Below are 21,082 nucleotides of genomic sequence, written 5' to 3'. Positions count from 1 at the left end.
TTTAATTGAAATACAAGCTACCAGACAGACACACACGGATACAGCTCGCCGGTTCATTTCATAATGTGCTGATTTCATTTTGCAGATGAAAACGAAGCAAGACGAGGCAGATGCTCGGTAGACTGGGAGTCTGCAGCGTTTTCAAGAGGTACGGGAAATCGTTAATGTCCTATTGTTTTAAATAACCCAATAAACACAGGACGCAAGTTACCATAGATGAGTTGTTGTTATCGCAAACATCCACGACGACGTTTGTGTGCGGCAGTGTCGCACTTTTATTAGTCGATGTAACTTTGCAATGTTCACAGTCCACTGCAGGAGAGAGAAGCAGAAACGCGTTACATCGTAGATGAATGGGCTTTCAAATATATATATATTAAAAAAACATTGTCATACGGGTGATTCATCGGCCTAACAATCCCCGGCTTTGAGTATGAGCTTTCACGGATTGCGGTGCAATGTGGTCAGGCTGGACATTTCTCTGCATACAAACATAGAGATTTATTATTAGTATGTAGATCAGTGCAGTGATTACAGGTCACAGCTAAAAAATGCATCTTAAGGTGGTATTTGTTTTGTTACATGGTCGCAGTGGTCATTATCTGGTCTGGTTGACACCATTTGACCAGCAACATACAAACCAGCAGCTAGTTATTTATATAGTAAGATGGTTGAGCTATTTTGGGGGGCATCATAACTGGTCAACCAGCTAATGACCAGTTCGAAACCATCTGCTATCTTAAAGGCACAATATGTAAGATTTTTGGAATAACATATCTAAAACCCACTAGAACAACGTTTTTTTGTTGACTTGTGTACTTGCATTATCTTAAATGTTTCCAACAATGTTGAAATCCAGAGAAATCAGCAGTGTAATTGCCCATGTCAATGTGTCACCTTTCAATTACATCATATCTGTGTTACCATCAATTTCCGGGTTGACTTAGAAACCTTGTAAACAACAAAGATGCTTTAATAGATTATGTTTTATTAGACGGGTGAGCAACTGTTTGGATACCTTTATCGACAGTAAGGTTTGAGCTGTATAACAATGATTAGTTTTGTCTTATTGTTTGAATATCTTGTTTTCTAGATTTACCGTTTGTACCCAAAAAGTAGATCAGACAACACTCTTTTGTCTTTTAAACCATACAGTGTTTAAAAATTAATTGCATGCCATTTAGCAACAAGTCATCCAGCTTTTATTAATATTATATTTTAATATCGATCTAGCTTACTGCAATGTGCAACAAGTGTCTCATTGCAGCCACCGAGCGAACGCACAGAGTAACGTTAACATATTTTTTCAACACGCACACTAAAACAGTGTTGCGTTACCCCAGAATAATCAAACGTAACTGTAACAAAGTTCAAGGAAGAAAGAGGCGAACGTTGAGCGTAACTTTAACCCTAACTAATAGTAAAATCTGAATGAATAAAACGAAAGGAGCGGCAGCATATAATAAAAACAGCATCGTAAAATCCCTCGCCCCGCCCTGCTTCATACCACAGTAACGTTAATAAAACGTTAACATATTAGCTCATCCATGAACACGATTTTTGCCTGTCGGATTGCTTTCCAGTGGAGGTGAAGACGACAACTCCCATGATTCCACGCTCATTCACGGCGCCATCGAGCTACGACTTTATTGTTTTGAATAAGCGACCTCTAGTGGTGAAACTTGCATACTGTGCCTTTAAGCTGGATTAGGCCCTGTTTGTATTTTAATACTTCCCATATATCTGTTCTGACTGTGTTTACACTTGTTGTTAGCATCTTGTATTGTTGTGAGGTTTATTTGATTTGTTTTCGTAAGCGTATAATAACAAACACTCCTCAGCCCTTGGATACACAGGACATTGTCCAGCGGACACCAGATGGCTCAAATGAAAAGTTGATCGTTACATAACATTTCCTATCTCATTTTCATGAACGGACTCTGTATATAAAGGATTGTGGATTAAGTGTTGTGGACAATGGCCATTGTACCAATGGGAGACTTGAGAGAGGAGCGAATACATTGCAAGTACTGCGCACCTGTGGGAATTGTGTGTGTGTGTGTGTGTGTGTGTGTGAGAAAGAGAAATGCATTTCGACTAAGGAACCCTGGAATTCCCCTTTCGGCTGAGAATGGTTGCCTTTTCCTGCTTTTTAATTTGGTGCCTATTGTTATCATGGAAACCATGTGTTGCCACTGGAAACTCAGCATAAAGCATCAACCTGTTTAGTGTAGTTACAGTTATGCATTTTTTTACAAGTTTAGACAGCACTGCTATAGGGCCTGATCTGTTTGAGTTTGAGGTGTGAAGTAGAAAAACTAGTTAGATATTATTTAGTCATGCACAAACAAGTCACTTAAAACAGAGAAAGGTTACACACTGACGATTTTTACTCTCCTTGTAGAAGACTGGTATGTCTGGCCCCAACTGGCTGCCTCCAAGAACCCTGGGTAGTTCAGATAGAGCCACAGCACCGATGTCACACTCTGGCCCCGCTCTCTACAGACCTCCTAAGAAAGGTCTCCCCGGCGACCAGAGGCCCAAATATAACATGTATGAGCAAAATGGCGGAACAGGAGGAAACGGGATGCCTGTAAGATATATGGCAACTGGACCTTCAGGTAAGAAGAACCCTTAAACTTTTATATGCAGGTTGATGCCTCATGCTTCATTAGGGCTGCTCAATATTGTAAAAAAAACTGATGTTGTTTTTTTTTCTGTGATATACAGTAGTCAATATTTGATGTGGATCTCAACCTTTCATCAAAGTTATACATGAATTTTGAACCACACCCGTTCTTGTCTTAGGACACCTTTGACTAACTTTTTTTGAATGGCTCTATTTGGCTCTTAATAATATAGTAATAATAATGTTTATTTTATATAGCGCCTTTCTGAAAACTCAAGGTCGCTTTACAATAAGTACTCAAAAATAATAAACAAATTTCAAGCATAGATAAATACAATTGAACAAAAATGCAAATGAAAAAAAACAGTTTTTCAGGTAAGTCTATTCATGTACAGAAATTGAATAATGAAATGTATAATAAGAGTGCATTGTCTTCGATGTATAAATTAAATATGAAATGTTTTTGTTAAAGCTACAACAGTGTTTTTTTCTTTATTTTGTTGTTTGATTACAATTATTGACATGAATATTAGGCTGCTGTCACTTTAAGAGCTAATGCACTGATCCAATATAATGAAACGCATCTGTTTTCTTTCTCAATTTTTTGCATTCACGTAAGCCTGTGTTTATGAGGATACACGCCAAGACACAAGTTTTTGGGCATTTTGAATTTCGCATGTATGTATGTATGTGTCCGTTCAAGCACAAATAGACGCAGAATGAGAGCGTAATTCGTCTCTTTGTGTGCACAGAAAACTGACCACAAGTCCCGAATTAGTTTCTCTTTTGCGTCGTCTTGAGCTCAAATGGTTTAAAATCTGTTGAATGTTTAAACTGACAGGACCTAAAACACGTTCAGATGATACATTTCGCAATTAAACCGTGAATTGCATGCGCTTCGATGTGACTATCACGGATGCGCACGTCATGATATCGATGCTAAAACAAAATATTGTGCAGCCCTTTGCTTCATTGTGCGTGATAAGTTTTATATTGTTGATTCCCTTGAAAAGGTTTTTAATCATGTTAATCCAAATGTTGTTTTTTATTTTTTTTTAAGAGTCTTATTTAGTTTAAATTTTAAAAACTCAAGTATATATATTTTTTGCCATACAAATACCCAGAGAAGCTGACATGGTGTTAAAAAACAAAGAAACAAACATATGCATCATGCTTTTTTCCAAATGGTCCAGTTTTTGACATGGTTCTTGTTGAAAATAGTTTATAATTGTCAACCTTACAAGCACAGTGGTTATTTGATATTAAGCGACTCATATCACTTTACTTGAATTTATTCTTAAATAAATAATATATTGAATACTATTTGTGTGCTTAGGGGGATCCATGCAACACCAGCATCAAGACGATCGCTCAGGGTCTACTGCCTATCATCCATTGCCTGCCCAAATAGGAGAGCGATACTACGCTCCCGGCCAGGGGCCCAAAGAAGACCACCACAACTGGAGCCCCCGCATGGCCAGCCATGAGCTTCACGTCAGTGATAACCACATGCTCTTTTATAATTATCCTTTAGGAGTTGTGTTCTGTAAACGCGATTTGGTTTAATTTGAATTTGTCGATAATTCCTTACATTTTCTGAAAAATACTGGAAAAATATCCTTCTCATTAAACGGTTTTAAAAGTGCCCCTATTATGCTAATTTAAAGGTTCCTAATTTAGTTTTAAATGTCTCCTACAATACGATTACATGCATCCAATGTCAAAAAACACTTTACTTTTCTCATAACATACATTGCATATCACCTCATCAGTCTAAAAACGGTTTGTTTGAAGATTCAGTCTCTCTAAACCCCTCCTTTCCAAGAGCGTACTCTGCTCTGATTGGTCAGACGGCCCAGACCGTTGTGGTCGACCGCTTGCAGCGTGTGTCGGAAACGAAAAGCCTATTACCACATCTGAATTTCAGCTCCGGATCTTCCTCGGCTCTTGATACACCGTGATATGAACAGTAACTATGGCTTCGGTTTTCTGTTTCAAGTCCTCATCTGTGGAAGTGCACATGAAGTGGATTTTCAGTGCTAAAAATATAATCTTCTCTACGTGACGATATCACAAACCAAACTCTTCCAGGCTTTATCAGCTACAACTACAGTGTTTAAGAGTCAAAGAAGACATTGATCGCTGGCAGCCCTGCTAACGACGCCATGGAAAGATTTGTGGACGCTCTGATGCTCTGACGTAGATCGAATGCTTGGTCTTTTTTTTAAACTTTATTTAAAGGGGCCACAAAGCAAACAAGCATGTCGATTGTTATTTTCGCAGAAAATTGATCGGTGGAAAGAACTTAACAATTATAGTGACATGTTTGCTAACGAAATAATCCAATTAAAAGCCGTTTGTGTGGTGTGGCTTTTGTGTTCATGGTTAAGTGCTATTCTAATTTGCATTCCCACTGAAAAACAACCGTTCTAGTGCGAAAATCTTGCCTATGAATAGTGTTGCGCGCCTTATCAAATTCAAATGATCTATTTTGCTTGGGAACTAATGTGGTCGGAACCAAAGTTTACACTGCGTTCCCTGGAATCCTCTCAAACGGAGCACTTCTACATTCTGATTGGTTGCCGACGAACCGCGCCATAGCTCATTACCATAAAGTTGACCTGACTTCAACTCTCCTCGCCGCTCTCGCCGTCCAAGATGCGCCGCGCCGCCCTCGCCGGCGGTGGTGTGAACTGCGAACGCACAGATAGACTGGCATTATGCAAATTTGTTTCATCTCATGTTTTTAATAGCAAGTGAGTTACTGTCGAACTGTTTTTTTCTTTAGGAGACAATAACTTTATTTGTCGTGCACTTAAAACTTGCAGAACTGTTACATTCACAAATAGCGATGTTACACACTGCATAAAAATAATAATAAAAGCATAATAGAGGCACTTTGAAACATTCCCCACACATTTAGGCATTATTGTGTTTCATGAAAGTATAATAATGTGATTTTGTTTGTGGCTTTTATTTGTTCAGAGTCGAGGATCAGAGAAGCACATCTCCAACATTGACGCAGAGATAGACTCTCTTACATGCATGCTGGCTGACCTGGACAATCACCCTCAGAGCTCAAGCGCACCGGTAAACACTTTAAAAGCAGGAACTCTTTAAAATAATGCTTTAAACCAGTGCCAGGGGGAAAAAAACTTTTAACAATAGTTTAGAGAATGCTTTCAGACAAGTAAATGTGTTTCTTAAGGCTGGAATACACTACATCACTAGTGCTAAACTGGTTTGGCCATGGGACCCACATTTTCCCACGGTCATTGAGCTGTGACTCAATTTTTTAGGAATTTGATCCAAGTATTTATTTCTCAAAAATGGTACACACACACACACACACACACACACACACACACACACACACAAGCAGGGCTGTTGCTGGGGTATCCGGGGCCCTGGTGCAGGTTGTTGCTGTGGGTCCTCCTCGGTTGAGATCACATTCCTCGTCCCCCCTCGGTTGAAATTGAAAGCCTGGGGCCTTTCTCACCTCTTTCAGTACCATCCCACTTTACAGAAATTGTACACTGGTGAATAAACATTATAAGGTAAGGCTATGAAATAGCAGTCCCAAACTAGTTTTGGTTCATAGAGTAAAGTTGGCAAGTTACTATGAGCCACCACAGTCATCAAAAATATAGAAAATAACACAAAGTGAAATTAAATGGTATTTTGGGTTAAGGTTATGGAAACTTTAGTTACCATGGCAAATACACAATATGAAATATGAATATGAACTGTTAATAAAACATGGACGCTGATCCTGAAGAATAGAATGAACATCAAACCTGCATACAAATGCTTCCCAGCTAACACATGACGTATCAGTTACACAATTTTGGTATTACCGGTATGTACTTTTTCATGACTTACTAATTGACAACGTAAATTGTGCGCGCAATTGAAGAGTGTGTGCTGTGTGCACAGTTTATCTGACAGGACAGGAAAGTAAATTTTTCTGAGGTGAGAGACTTTTTATTTCATGAGAAATTATGAAAATAATGTTAGAATAATGACACTGACAAAAAGCCTGACTTCTCATCTGACCGCATATACTGAATCAGGACAATTTGACAACATGGTTTTCTAAGGCACTCAACTTAAACTCTGACAGAAGAGTCAACGGCTTTCACTCATGTCTTTCAAAATAAAAGTCTCTCATCAGTAAAACATTTAGAATGACGTTTTTTTTTTTTTTTGGACTACACACTCCGACTCGCTCAAAATGCTCTTACGACCCACTGGTTCAGAAACACTGCACTACATGACTTTTAAAATCTGAACAGATTTTAAAACACTAGGCATCATACACTTGCTGATTTTGTAAATAGTTAGAGAAAAACTGGGCGTTATATACTAATGACTGAGGATCACACACTACCAGACTTCCAAACACCACAAACTCACACAGAAACATGGCGCCTCGTTGCTAGAAGACGTATGCAAATAACTTTTGGCAACTATAGCATCGGCAAAAATTGTATAGTGTATTCCAGCCTTTTTTTTTTATGTTTAGAAGTATGTTATCAAGTCATCTTCATTTATATAGTGCTTTTAACAATGTAGATTTGTTTCAAAGCAGCGTTACAGAAATAAACGTATAGTTTAAGGTAACACAGAGATTGTATTGGCTTTATAGAGGTTCTTGAATAATGTTATTTTCCAGCTAAAGTTAGTTTTGATTGATTCACTTCCGTCGAAATTATAATTTGTTATTAAATTAGGGGCCGCTAAGACGACACCGTTGGGGTATTGTCACAAAGATCTCTGAAATACTTGATTCTGATTCTGTTTTTTCCCCCCTGTTTTTTCAACAGTTGTATGACAATGTGCCTTACAGCAAGCACGTCCCTATTGACCGCTATAACTCTCCCAACCAGATGGGGGCTCCACCAACAAGCAGGCCCTCAATGGGCTACCCCACTCCTCTCCAAAACCAGTACCACCCCGCCCCACCGTACACCTCTACACCTCAGCCAGACTATATTTACCCCTCCGTCGCCTCTTCAGTCCACAAACCTTACCCACAACCAGTGCCTGCCTCCTACACCACCGCCTCCACCCCAACCGGTCCGCGCTTTACTGTACAGGTGAAAACGGCTCAGCCCGTCACCTATTCCCAGAGCGGACGACAGGCAGAGCAAGCGTACACCCCGCCACCGCCCCGCCAGCATGCCTCTCGCCCCCCTCAGCAGGATCGCCCACATTATGAAGCGCAGGGACAGGGCTGGTACCCACCGCCACCTCCTCCTGCACAAGAACCTCATGGAGATCCCGCGGCCTATAAGGGAGGAGCAGGAAATATGCCGGGAGGGAGAGCTGGCCAGGGAGTGCCGGTGAAGATGAGTCAAGACCAAGTGTCAGCATATCAGTCTAACAAGGTAAGACCGGTTTGTTGATTGTATGTTGGTTTGTCAAGTTGCAGCAGAAATGGAAACTCTCTGGCATGAGACCAAAGGCAGACTTCCTATTGAGTGGCTTTTACAAAACAAAAAAAAGTGCATTTAAGTAGTACTTATTTTAATTTATTCATTTTTATTCTATACATTCAGCAGCAGTTTAAATATTTTAAAGTAATTTCTATTTAAACTTTTATATCATGTATTTAAATATATTTGTTATTTCATGTTTGTAATGTTGTTGCAATTTGGTACATTTAAAAAATATTACATTTCAATGTAATATTGAATAACAGTTAAATAATAAGCAAAGCACTTTACATGTTGCTGTAAGTATGTTTTTATGCTTTAGTATAATAGCCAACACCTTCTTTTTTTAAAGCACCGTGTGTTAAATGTATTTTAAAGTATGTTTAATTTGATTTTATTACTAAGTGCACTTTAAAAGTTTTCTGAGAAGCGCTGTTGAAAGTGAATCAGACAGAGCAGCACAACACACTTGTAACCAATCAGCAGTAGGGGGCGTGTCCACTCATGATGGGGGAGGGGAGGAGAGAGAGTGAGCCAATCAGCAGTAGGGGGCGTGTCCACTCATGATGGGGGAGGACAGAGAGTGAGTCAATCAGCAGTAGGGGGCGTGTCCACTCATGATGGGGGAGGGGGAGAAGAGAGAGTGAGCCAATCAGCAGTAGGGGGTGTGTCCACTCATGATGGGGGAGGACAGAGAGTGAGTCAATCAGCAGTAGGGGGCGTGTCCACTCATGATGGGGGAGGGGGAGAAGAGAGAGTGAGCCAATCAGCAGTAGGGGGCGTGTCCACTCATGATGGGGGAGGAGAGAGTGAGCAAGAGGGAGATTTAAAGAAAGACTGTAGAAAGAGAGATGCTGAGAGACATTACAAAAGAGAAAAAGGAGGAAAAAGGGTTATGATCAGGTAGGGCTGGGCGATATGGCCAAAAAAATTTAGCACAATCATTTTTTGGTATCAGTCGATATCGATAATTATCACGATAAATGTCAAATCTTTATTTCTTTCAAGTTTGAAGGCAGATTTTTGCTCCTAAGTGAAAGTTGAAGAAACCAGAGCGTTAATTGTGGTTTTAAACTACTCTTTATTGTCAGAACATATCATGACAAACACTTGCCAAACAGGTGAACATTCAAACATTTGTCATTTTTCCTTAAAAAATAATATTTCTTAGTTTCTGCATGTGCTAATCTTTATTTGATCAAATTTAATATTCTGACTGTTTGAGTTTTATTCAAATTAACCGTTGGTCATCCAGCATCATGCATTTAGATCATGATAACCACAGATAAAACCGGGCATAGCCTACAGCTCCTATATACAGCACCTCACTATCATGGCAAAATGTTACTTTATGGTTTCTATGGTATTTGTATGAAAAACAGTTGCCTAAATACTTCGGTATTACGGTGTATTACCTAATACGGTGCTGCTAATACTTCCTCGTCATCATGATACTTGATGATACTTCCTCGTCATCATGGAGAGCGCAGTTTGCACCGCTTTCTCCTCTCCACAAGCGCGTTTTTTGCGCGTGCAAATTCGTTTTCCAGGCGCGCCTCTGTTCATGGTTGCATAGCAACTGCAGACGCAACGGGAAAGCACGCGCTTGTGGAGAGGAGAAAGCGGTGCAAACTGCGCTCTCCATGATGATGAGGAAGTATCATCAAATAATTAATTGATTTCTAGCCCTGCATTAGCTTTACTACTAGATATATTCATTGAGATGAGAAATAAAAAGCCGCCCTGTACAGCTGTTCGGCTGAGCTTTCCATGTTGTTACGGAAAGGCCGCTGGTTTTTGTCACATGACCTGTTGAGATGCATTGAAGTGCTTCTCACTGAATTTGCACGCGCATAAAACGCGATATGTGAACGGCCCCTAAAGTGGTATCGTGTGCGGTTGTATCTAGTTTAAAAGGCCTTTTAAATATGAACGCAGTTTTGGATTAAATAAAAGGACAGTCAAGTCAAATAAAACACGTTTTATCTCCTGTTTAGTTGGTAACACTACATTAAGATAGGCTACCATTCATTGACATTAATGACTTATCTAACATCAACAAATTGAGTGAACAATACATTTTTACAACATTCATGTATGTTTGTGAATGTTATTTAATACAAACACTTGATTGTTCATGAACAGTTAAAACTTTTGATTTTAAAAATATAAGATCGGATCAGATCGAATCGAATCGAATAATGATAATAATTCTTGAAATTTGAATCGATACCCAGCCCTAGTTGCGCAGTGTTTCTCCTGTTCGTCAGCGCCGTTTCATCTGCCTTTAAACTGGTTTAAATCACTGAGACATTTGTGTTCTTCGCTGAATTCAAGCGATTCTCGCTGGATCTCGTGACCGAGAGCGATCAGAGTAAACGCATCAGCCGTTTGGACTTTGACTCGAGCGGATAAACAGTCCGTGAGGCGCGCGCGGTTCAAATGAGTTTCGTTCCGCTTTTGGCATATAAACATTATTGAACTCTTGATATCGTTTTATCGAGAAAAATCATATCGCGATAACTATCGTTATCATTTTATCGCACAGCCCTATGATCAGGCAAGAGCTTTAGGACCTGAAAACAGACGTGAGGTTTCATTGTTTCTGCTTCATACGTAACATTGGTTTTGCTCTGTTTCACAGAATCAAGATATGCTGTTGTTGTAATGTGAGCTCTAGTAACAGTTTTGAGTGTCATTGTTAGTCTGGATCTGCAGCTGCTGGCGACTCACAACCAAACCTGGCTTGTATTCACTCTTCTGTACTGTATGTTCCTTTTTTGTTCTTCCGTTTAGTTCATTCATCTTCACTTTATTTTTGGCGAAGCATTATTTGCTTCGCTTCAGCTATGATAAAGAGACATCCACTCTTGCATTGTGTGTTCATGCATTTTGTGGGCGAAGCAATGAAGTGAGGGAGAGTGTGTTTGTTTGAGTTAATCTCTAATATCAACAGTGTTTCTCAGAAATCTCTTACTGCACCTTTATGTTAGACTTATAAGTGGCCTTTTACATTAAAGGTAGGGTAGGTCAGAATTGTCTAAAAAAACTTTTATTCAAATTTGTTTAAACTGTCTTTATATACCAATACATAATTAAAATGCAAGTACTCTGAAATAGAGAGTATAAAAAACTGAGTGACTCTAGTGTATTTAATCTTCAATAAACACAGCTCATTAATTCCATTCACTCCCACCTAAAAACGGGTGCGCGACTGCGCGCACGTGGGCAGAGCCAGTAATAGCGACGGTAGTCATGGCGACAGAGAGTGACAGTCGCGCAAGCCAATCACTTGTTTCGTCCCGGTAGGAATTAATGAGCTGTGTTTTTTGAAGATTAAATACACTATAGTCACTCAATTTTTATACTCTCTTTTTCAAAGTACTTTACATTTTAATTATGTATTGGTATATAAAGACAGTTTAAGCCAATTTGTAAAAAAGTTCTTTAGACAATTCTTACCTACCCAACCTTTAATACTGATTATCTGCAAGTACAGTTTTTAAATATACTTATGATTTTTATGACGAAGTGCACTGCTTTTCAAAATTGTTGTGAACATGATTTGTGTGTTTTTACTCTACAGAAAGTCTGAGAATGTGTAAAGTTTACATTTGTACAAGAATGGTCAAATATGTACAAGGTTTCAATGTTCTTCCATGGTCTGCCAGCAGGGGTCAGCACCGCGTCCAGAGGAAGAGTTGGATCGACTCACCAAGAAGTTGGTGTATGACATGAATCATCCCCCAACTGAGGAATATTTTGGTATGCTCCAATATTTAATGCATTTTTGCTTATTTTATGTGTACAGTGAGGGTCATGGATCTCTCTCTCTCTCTCCGTCTTTCTCCCTCAGGTCGATGCGCTCGGTGTGGGGATAATGTTCTGGGAGACGGCAGTGGCTGTATTGCCATGGAGCAGGTGTTTCACGTGGAGTGTTTCACCTGCATCACCTGTCATGCCAGACTGAGAGGTCAGCCCTTCTACGCTTTAGACAGGAAGAGCTACTGCGAGAGCTGCTACATAGTGAGTTCTCTGGTTTCTGCCTTTTATTGTATGTTTGTCCTTTCTGTAGCACATTTTACATCAAAACTTCTTTCTCTGCTCACAGAGCACACTTGAGCGCTGTTCAAAATGCTCTGAGCCCATCTTAGACCGGATCCTGAGGGCGATGGGAAAGGCTTACCATCCTCGCTGTTTCACATGTGTGGTGTGCGGCTGTTGTCTGGATGGAGTGCCGTTTACTGTGGACGCCACATCTCAGATCCACTGTATTGAGGACTTCCACAGGTACTTTCTCACTTCACTTCAAGCCTCTGTTTCTCTTGATAGACAATCAATCAAATACAGATGGTGCAGTTTTTCTTTTACTAAATCTTTGCATTATTTTTATTAATATGAGGCTCTCTCAAATGTCCTACCAGTTACTAAATTGATTGTTTTTAGCTCTAAAACCTTGTTTGCTTCCGGTTTGAACAGGAAGTTTGCCCCCCGCTGCTCAGTATGTTGTCAGCCCATAATGCCAGAGCCCGGGCAGGAGGAGACCGTTAGGATCGTTGCACTGGATCGCAGTTTTCATGTTAACTGCTACGTATGTGAGGTAAGAACCATCATTTTGCATGTTTACTATTAAATTATTTATGTAATGCACCAACTCAGATATTTGAGAGCAGGGTTCCCACGGGCCTTGAAAGTTTGTAAATCTGAATTTTTTTTCAAGGCCCTGGAAAGTTTTTGAAAATAAACATGCATAGATACAGGTCCTTGAAAGTGCTTGAATGTATTTTGTGCAAGAAGTTTTCAGGAAAAAATTCCATATTATTCCTTCTGGTCCGCTAATATGTGCATAATATAACTATGTGCCAACTAGGGATGTTAACCGATGACCGTTCGACCGATGGTTGACTGTGTCAACGTTAACCAATTAAAGTTGTCGGTAGTCGGTAAAAAAAAAGAAAAAGTGATCTCTAAATTAGGCTATTATAGACCGTGGACTAAACGCTACTACAGTTAGCATCTCATTCCAAGATCTTTTTGTGTGAAGTGAACAAATCCCTCTCACTCAATTTTTCATAACTCGCCCGTTTGTACTTAATTAACCAATAAAAACATTTGGTGCGAGGTCACAACGTCTGCGTTCGAGCGCTCACAATGTTTGTGAAAAGTAAAGGCTACAGGCTAACACACTCGAGGTCAGAGCCAGGGCAGACGACTGGAGGAAGCGTGCAAAGAAAAGTAGTGTGTGGGACCATTTCATCAAACAGAATGACAGATGTAAGTTGCAACTTGTGTGATACAGTGCTTAAATATGGAAATACATTACATCTACATTTCAGTGGTAACAGATAAGGTGATGATGATCATCATCTTTCTTTATTATTGTTAGCACTACCTCAAACTAACTCTTCGGAGCTGTCATTTTCTTAAATGATGTTTCAAATGAGCTTCTAACGCTAGACAAACGCCTTTTATTTTCAACGCGATCACCTTGTACACAAACCATTTCGAAACTATAGAGCCATTTTGTCCTACGATTACATACAAGCTCCTCGGCGCCGCGTTTGCAGGACTCATGTTTCACGCTGTAGGAGATTTAAAAAAAGTGGAAGGGTGGCGCCGGGCAGTGTGTGTGTGTGTGTGTGTGTGTGTGTGTGAGAGCGCGAGGCAGAGTGGCAAAAAGATGCGACAGAGTTGCGAAATTGCAGGCGCGGCTCGAAATGTCTGTTATTTCAAATAGCGTAGCATATTTTAAACTAATCGGTTAACCGGTTTCAACCGGCTAATGATGAGGCTCGGTGGTCGGTTAAGAATTTTTTTAGTTTTCGTTATCCCTAGTGCCAACACTTCGTGGCCTATGCATACTAGCTTGCTTGATTTACGTTAGTTACTCGCATTTACGCGTTACGTTAAGTGTTTCCCGCTTGAGTTACTTTGTGTTGTACGTTGCCATGACGTTCACGCGGGCATGAAACTACTACGATGGTACCTCAGTTTCACAGACACACCGTGAAACATTGCAAAAATAGTCTGAATCCGCTGAAACTCTCACTCGAAATGTATCCCCATATTACGTCCTTTAATTTGAGGGTATTGGACCTGGTAAGTCATTGAAAGGTCCTTGAATTTGAAGTTAACCAATGTGTGGGAACCCTGTGAGAGTAGTTTATTTTTAACATCCATGCTAAAATAAGGGCTTGCATTTAGTGATGTATGATATTGACAAGAAACATCTCAATATTTAATGGGATTTTGTTAATTATGAAAGTCACACTAAATTATGTTTTTTAATTTGTAATTATCTGATAAAATAAGAATTGTTCGTTTAGATTTTATGGTGACTTTATACATTTGTAATGACATAGCAATTTAGTATAAATTATATAATTACACATGTTTATATGCATGACATGCAAGTATACTTTAGTTTACCATGCTTGTCAGAACATTCACCAGTGCACTTTAACCATATTTTAAATGCAATAGAAATAATAAAGTTATATGTAACAATATATTGAAATCAGCACCAACAAAAGCCATCTTTGCTTCTTTGTAAGACTCAATTTGATTGGTAACAGCAAGACACTACAGGCAAAACCATTGTTTTTCAGGCAATGGTCACTTTTGAGATTTTAGGCTATTTTGCTTTTACTTGACTTCTTTCCACTAGTCTCAGTCAATTCATGGAAGCAAAATAGCCTAAAAATGCCTGAAAAAGTGTCGTCTCGTCTTAATCTGGCGCTACAGAGTGCAACAGTCGGAAATAAAAACTCAATTTTCTCCGTAAGGAAATAGATTTCTAGCTACAACTTCTAAACCTTTAAATATAAGCCTTACTCTGAGCAACGAGGTTGTTAATTGGTGGTATTTGCTTTTGCTGAAGCCGTCAGCACACATTATTTCAACTTTGTTTTAAAATAATCGTTTAACAGCGGAATTCCTGGTGGAAAACTACATTACCCAAGATGCTATACAGAAAATTCCACCAATCAGAGAGAAGACGAGCAAAATGTGCCAAATAAGATCTTTAGCTCCGCCCACTCACGTGAAGCACTGCAAATGACATAATGGAGTCGATCTCTCTATGCTCTCAAAATATTTGTATGTATATGTGCATATTTTATTGCAATAAACGAAATATATACACATATAATCAATTCAATATACTGAAATTTCTCCATTGTTTTTTATTCGATTATGGTTATTCGCAGTGCTTCATGGGATTGTAGTTCTTTACCTCGCTTATTTCCCTACATTTTTTTTTTTTCAAATGCTTTTTTGCTTCTAACCAAAGTTTGTAGCGTTTTGGTTTGGTTCATGGCTTATAATGTTTTAATGAAGACTTTTTTTTTTTCTTTTTTTTTTTAAAAATCCCTATGGGAGAAATGAATAGGGTAAAATATTTCTGGAACCATCGCCACTGAAAAAGTGCGATATTGCAATATTGTTAAATACGTGGCTACTGCAATTACAAATGCATACATACTACTTTGAGATGAATGTATTAAAAATAACATTTTGACTATTGAAATGAGTGAGTAATAAGAAGTGAAGTAGAGCAGGTGCGTGCTAAAGCCGAACTGTGTCTGTGTTGTAGGAGTGCGGTCTTCTCCTGTCTTCAGAGGCCGAGGGAAGAGGCTGCTATCCCCTGGACGGACACATTCTGTGCAAGAGCTGCAGCGCTCGTCGCATCCAAGACCTTTCTGCCAAAATCTCCACTGACTGCTAACGCCCCCGTCCCGACTCGCTGTGCCCGTTCTCTGCTTCATGGTTATCCTTCAGACCATGCAACTATCTAAACATCCACCACCTGGTATTTCTTCCATCCTCCACACTAAATATCCACATGTCAATCGCACGATCTAATGCTAGCGTAGAGCTGTGGACAAAAAAAACAATCGCTCTTGTGCTTAGAGGAGATTGACTGGAAAGATGAATATTTAATAAAAGAGAAAAACAGGTGGTGAATGAAATGCGTGTGTATGTTTATACAAAAAATGTGAGTCTTGTGAACCGGGTGCATTTCTGACTTTGGAAAATCTGTCCAATCTGCTCTTGAGTTTTTACAATAACCTTTCATGGAAATATAGAAACAAGTCTCAGTTTTCCTCAAATAACGCCCCGATTCTGCTGGCAGTCGGGGTCGCTTCATATCGTCCCCCGTTCAGATGCTCTCTATCCTCTCAAAAACAAATACATGATGTTTTCTCCTGCTACACTCGGCGGAGATCAAGCACTCATTATTTTAATACTTGAAATCATGATTGTTGAAGGATATTATTACTGTATTTCATTTACGAACTTGGTATTGATTTATTATCGTTAAATTCATCATGATGCTAATAATGATTCTCTGGTGAAAAGGTGGAAAAGTTTAACATGGGCAGCTTTTGTTTTCTTGTCAGTCCAAACAGCCTCTAGATTAAAACTCTAGGTTTATGCTGACCTCTTAAAGCGATAGTTCACCCAAAAATTAAAATTCTGTCATTAATTACTCGCCATCATGTCGTTGCAAACCCGTAAGACTTTCGTTCATCTTCAGAACACAAATGAAGATCTTTTTGGTGAAATCTGAGCTATTTCTGTCCCTCCATTGACAGCTACGCAACTGACACTTTAACACTTCAAAAAGTTTATAAAGAGATCGTAAAACTAATCCATATGAATTGAGCGGTTTAGTGCACATTTTCTGAAGAGCTCGATCGCTTTATATGATGAACAGATTGAATTTAGGCTTTTATTCACATATAAACATTGATCAGCAAACATGAAGCTCAAACGTGATGCGTAACATGAGAATGAACCTCATTGGTTCTCGCATGTCAAGTAATTATGCTTGAGTTTCCGTTTACCTCAACTTATGTGTGAGTTGATGAATGTCTATATGTGAATTAAAGCCGAAAATAAATCTGTTCATCATATAAAGTGATCGAGTCCCTTCAGAAAATTTTGGAACAAACCGCTCAATTCATATGGATTAGTTTTATGATTTCTTTATTCACTTTTTTTTAAGTGTCAGTGTGAGTTACGTAGACGTAAATCTCTCAGATTTAATTAAAAAGATCGTCATTTGTGTTCTGAAGATGAACGAAAGTCTTACGGGTTTGCAACGACATGATGGCAAGTAATTAATGACAGAATTGTAATTTTTGGGTGAACTGTCCCTTTACGCTGTTATAAGAACATGATATTGCCAGATAGGAATAAAGAGTCAGTGTAAACCATGAACGCTTCAATGAAGGATGAATCTTTGGACAGGTGTGTGTTTTCTGCTATGCTCAGTGGTCTGGTTTCGGCAGCGAGTTTGAATAGTGAGAGAAATAGTGAGCGTTTAGGGAAAGGAATCTGCTATGTTAGAAGAATGACAAATATGACCTATTAGAACGTTTCTCGTAACATTGAGGAAGTTAGTCGCAATTTTGTTACTAAATAAACAGATTATTGACTAACAGAAGATAAGTGAAATGAAGTTTACAAGAAGGTCAAGACTTTCACTTCAGATTTAGATTATGCATCCGACTTTTGTGCAAAGAGATTGTTACTGACTGGCTTTATTTTTTTACATCTCTTTTTTTTTTTTTTTGCTGTATTTGCTTTATTTTTGTGTCAATGCATTTTTTATTATTTGAATTATGTGGAACAGCAAGCATCCATTACTTAAAGCGATTTTACAAAAAGGTTTGAAATAAGATGTTGATTGTTTGAAGCAAAATAAGTACCAGTGTTCGTTCCGATGAATAGTTACATTTATCTAGAAACTAAAAGCATAAAGTGGGTCAGATGGTTGCATGCTTTATTTATTGACTTTGTCTGGAATATTTTGTAAGATTGTTCAAATGTATGGTTCAAATCGGATTAATTTGCTGCCACAACTTTCTAAACCGGTCATCATTGTCATTAATCACTGATTGATAAAGCGCCCCTGGTTCTGCACGGTTTGTTTTAATGGCTGATATGCTTTTTAAGCTGCCAGTTTATTTCAGGGCTTGTTTGGATTACTTATTGCATTTTTTCCCCCCTGATGTTTATTATGGGGAGATAAAAAATCTGCTTTATAAATCCATTTGTATTTACAGCAAATGTCTATTGATTTCTAGTTTTTGTACTGACTATTGTTTCCAAATTATGATTTGATGAACTGTGAAAGAAAGAAAAAATACCCCCAAAAAAGTTGTGTGTTTGCTTTTTTGTATTATATTCCATAGAGCCAATCACATGTAAACAGTTTCCCTGATCACAGTTTATTACAGAGGACTAACAATCTAATGACACTGTTGCAAGGTCAGCACAACCTATAGATAAAGATTTTTTCAATTTAAATTGAACTTTAATCATTAAATCACTTGCTATCAATCTCCATAGTACCCATAACACACATTTTTTACCATACAGTGCATAACAATCAATACTATACAAGAAGAGTAACACTCAATTTGTACTGGAATAGTATTACTGGTGTCGTTATTTACCAATATGCGTGCTGGTGAATTTTAAGAACATTGTTGGTAAATGTAAAAGGAGAAACGAAAGACAAGATTCGTTATTACAATCCGGGATACGGGCATAAAGCACACGATCCAAAATCCTCTAAAACAAGTAATATTGACGCCTACACAGTTAGGTCAATGTTGCAAGGGTTTGAGTTGAGATTTGATACCAAGCAAGTTGACTAACAGGAGGTGAAGGTCTTCCAGTAGAAATTCCGACAGCCTGTTTTCCGTTCTCGATGGGAGAGGGGAATCTGGCGAACCACTTCATTGTGGACGTCAAGATCATCATCAATGCTTTCACGAGGCTGTTTCTCCTCAGGCGCCACCGACTCCGAAAGTTGCTTCAGAAGGAGCAAACGAAAGAAATCCTGAAGCTGCAAAGAATGAAGATTCACAAGCTTGTCAAGGTCAAGAAGAAAAATATATTCTAATTTGAACTTGCTTTAGTAGCCTACTTTGTTACTAACAGTTTATCATTGCGTCGCTGTCTGGCGGAAACCTATCTCCAAAAAGTGCCACTTTTCATAAAATAGACAAAAAAAAACATATATTTTAAACAATTAAACACTGCGTTGTTAAAGTTGATAATGTGGCTTTATACATGGTCAGACAGTTGTTATTTACATGTTACCAAAACCAAATTGTCTTGTTTTTATCGAGAGAAATTCGGACATGTTTTTGTTCGTCATTAACATCGGCATCTGAGGCAGCATTGTGCAACTATGCAGGCGCTCATTTTTCTGTCATTTGGCCAAAATCTCATGTTATTAAAGTCGAAGTGCTTCGCACAGGCTATTTAATATTGGCTATGCCTTGACAAGTAAAACATTCCCCTTCTCCAGCGAAGAGCAAGTTCTTTATTTACAATTGCATTGCAAACAAGCAGAGACGCTCCAAACTGCGCGTGACACTCACTGAGGTTTTACTGCCGATTGAGTAAAGAGCTTTGGTCAAAAGATCTTTTTAATACTGTTCATTGATTCAATATTTGCAAAACAAATAATGAAAAATAAACAGTTGTATTGTTATTAACAAAAAAAGTTATACCATTTTATAAATAAACACACACACACACACATATATACATATATATTGATTGATTGATTGATAACAAATGTATTGCTGATTGTTATTTTTTGTTAGGCAATGCATTGCCTATTGGGACCTTAAAGTTGTACCATTATTTTCTCTATATCCACACAGACATCACCATCAAAACAAACTGTAGAAAAGCTTGTGTTCTTCTACCTCATTCTCCTTGGGCTCCACTTCAGACCGTAAGAGCTGGATCAGCATGTCTCCTCCAGGTGCCGGACTGACGCTGCACAGCAGCAAAGAGAGCGATAGAGTCGCCACGACCATCTGTAACGGGGAAAACATCTTACAGCACTGTAAAAACACTGCGTTTAGATGCCAATAGGGATGACAAGCTTATATAGGCACCAAAGCTGGGAACCTGGGGTCGATGAAAGAGAACTTATTGGTCGAAACATAACACACGGAGGATGATGAAGGTGGGTGTGTGGGTGTACAGGAGAAGGGGTAAAGGGTAAAGAGACGTGTGCGAGGGAAGGGACTCTTCCAGACCCAGTAGGAAAGATGTTTGATAAGGTCACATCAAGGTGTGACCTTTGCATCAGAAGCTGTATCAATTTTATCTTATTTGCAATACAAATTGATCATCTATAGCATACATATCCTCAGGTTTGACAGGGGAAAGTGTTAATAACTTCAGTGGCAAGGCATTAATGAACTAGTAAGGTCTTCATTATTGCAGGTTGATGATACTATCGTGGTCCGGTAAGGCGTGTGGTGTCACTTGTGATTTGGAGAACCGTGCATTTCTGTGTCTTATTCTCACTATGAGGTCCTCGTTAGACAGAGGAATTAATGATGCGAAGTGACTCAAATGTTAATTGGTCTGCTTGGCCATTACATCACACCATCCTCCATCTCCGGTTATATAGGTGACTGCTTTACAGTACATGTAGACCTATAGATATAGATCCTGTCCATCGGATCAAATCTGATACTCATGTGTGGCTGATAATGGACAGTTGTGCACCTCTAAATCTCATCCCTCTGTACCCACATGATCCAGGACTTCGAGATCTCAGAGGGCAATTACTCAGACTTGGCCGTCTCAATGGGTGGCCATTAACATTTACAAGGTGGTGAGCATGTCAGTGCTATGGGTGACATGCTGGGCACCTAAATGAAGCCAGCTCATCCTTGGTTTAAAAGGGTTAGTTCAGCCAAAAAGGAAAATTCTGTCAGTAGTGACTCACCCTCATGTTGTTTCAACCCCGTAAGACTTTCGTTCATCTTCGGGACACAAATTAAGATATTTTTGATTAAATCTGAGAGCTGTCTCACAACTCCTTCACAGGCTTCTATTGTAATTTAAACTTGCCGGCCCAGAAAGTTAGTAAAGACAAATGTTTAAAATAGTCGAAGTGACTACAGTGGCTCAACCATGAGTTTATCAGGCGACAAGAATACTTTTTGTGCGAAAAAAGAAACAAAAA

The 21,082-nt window shown here is 38.9% G+C and overlaps 2 protein-coding genes across 6 annotated transcripts in view; one reads left to right on the top strand and one right to left on the bottom strand.

The window, feature by feature from the left end:
• The window catches only part of trip6 (thyroid hormone receptor interactor 6), a 38,074-nt gene extending 19,420 nt beyond the window's left edge, over positions 1–18,654 (top strand). For 3 of the 5 annotated variants that reach the window (XM_079605475.1, XM_079605473.1, XM_079605474.1), the window contains exons 2-11: positions 86–148; positions 2,405–2,621; positions 3,966–4,123; positions 5,615–5,719; positions 7,456–8,019; positions 11,739–11,832; positions 11,924–12,093; positions 12,179–12,357; positions 12,547–12,667; positions 15,662–18,654. In XM_079605475.1, coding sequence (XP_079461601.1) covers positions 2,414–2,621; positions 3,966–4,123; positions 5,615–5,719; positions 7,456–8,019; positions 11,739–11,832; positions 11,924–12,093; positions 12,179–12,357; positions 12,547–12,667; positions 15,662–15,793 — 1,731 coding nt within the window. In that variant the 5' untranslated portion in view covers positions 86–148; positions 2,405–2,413 and the 3' untranslated portion in view covers positions 15,794–18,654. The remainder of the gene's footprint in view (positions 1–85; positions 149–2,404; positions 2,622–3,965; positions 4,124–5,614; positions 5,720–7,455; positions 8,020–11,738; positions 11,833–11,923; positions 12,094–12,178; positions 12,358–12,546; positions 12,668–15,661) is intronic. The other 2 variants (XM_079605477.1, XM_079605476.1) reach the window with 2 other exon arrangements.
• A 79-nt stretch (positions 18,655–18,733) lies between these two features.
• Positions 18,734–20,648, bottom strand: sst5 (somatostatin 5; the record flags this gene model as incomplete). The annotated part of the gene is made up of 3 exons (XM_079592655.1): positions 18,734–18,928; positions 19,803–19,916; positions 20,643–20,648. The coding sequence occupies 3 exons, from the start codon at positions 20,646–20,648 to the stop codon at positions 18,734–18,736; spliced, it is 315 nt and encodes a 104-aa protein (XP_079448781.1).
• Positions 20,649–21,082: the final 434 nt, after the last annotated feature.

Source organism: Phoxinus phoxinus (genome assembly GCF_949152265.1).
Source record: "Phoxinus phoxinus genome assembly, chromosome: 2".
NCBI lineage: Eukaryota > Metazoa > Chordata > Actinopteri > Cypriniformes > Leuciscidae > Phoxinus > Phoxinus phoxinus.
This window is presented reverse-complemented; position numbering and strand designations above follow the sequence as displayed.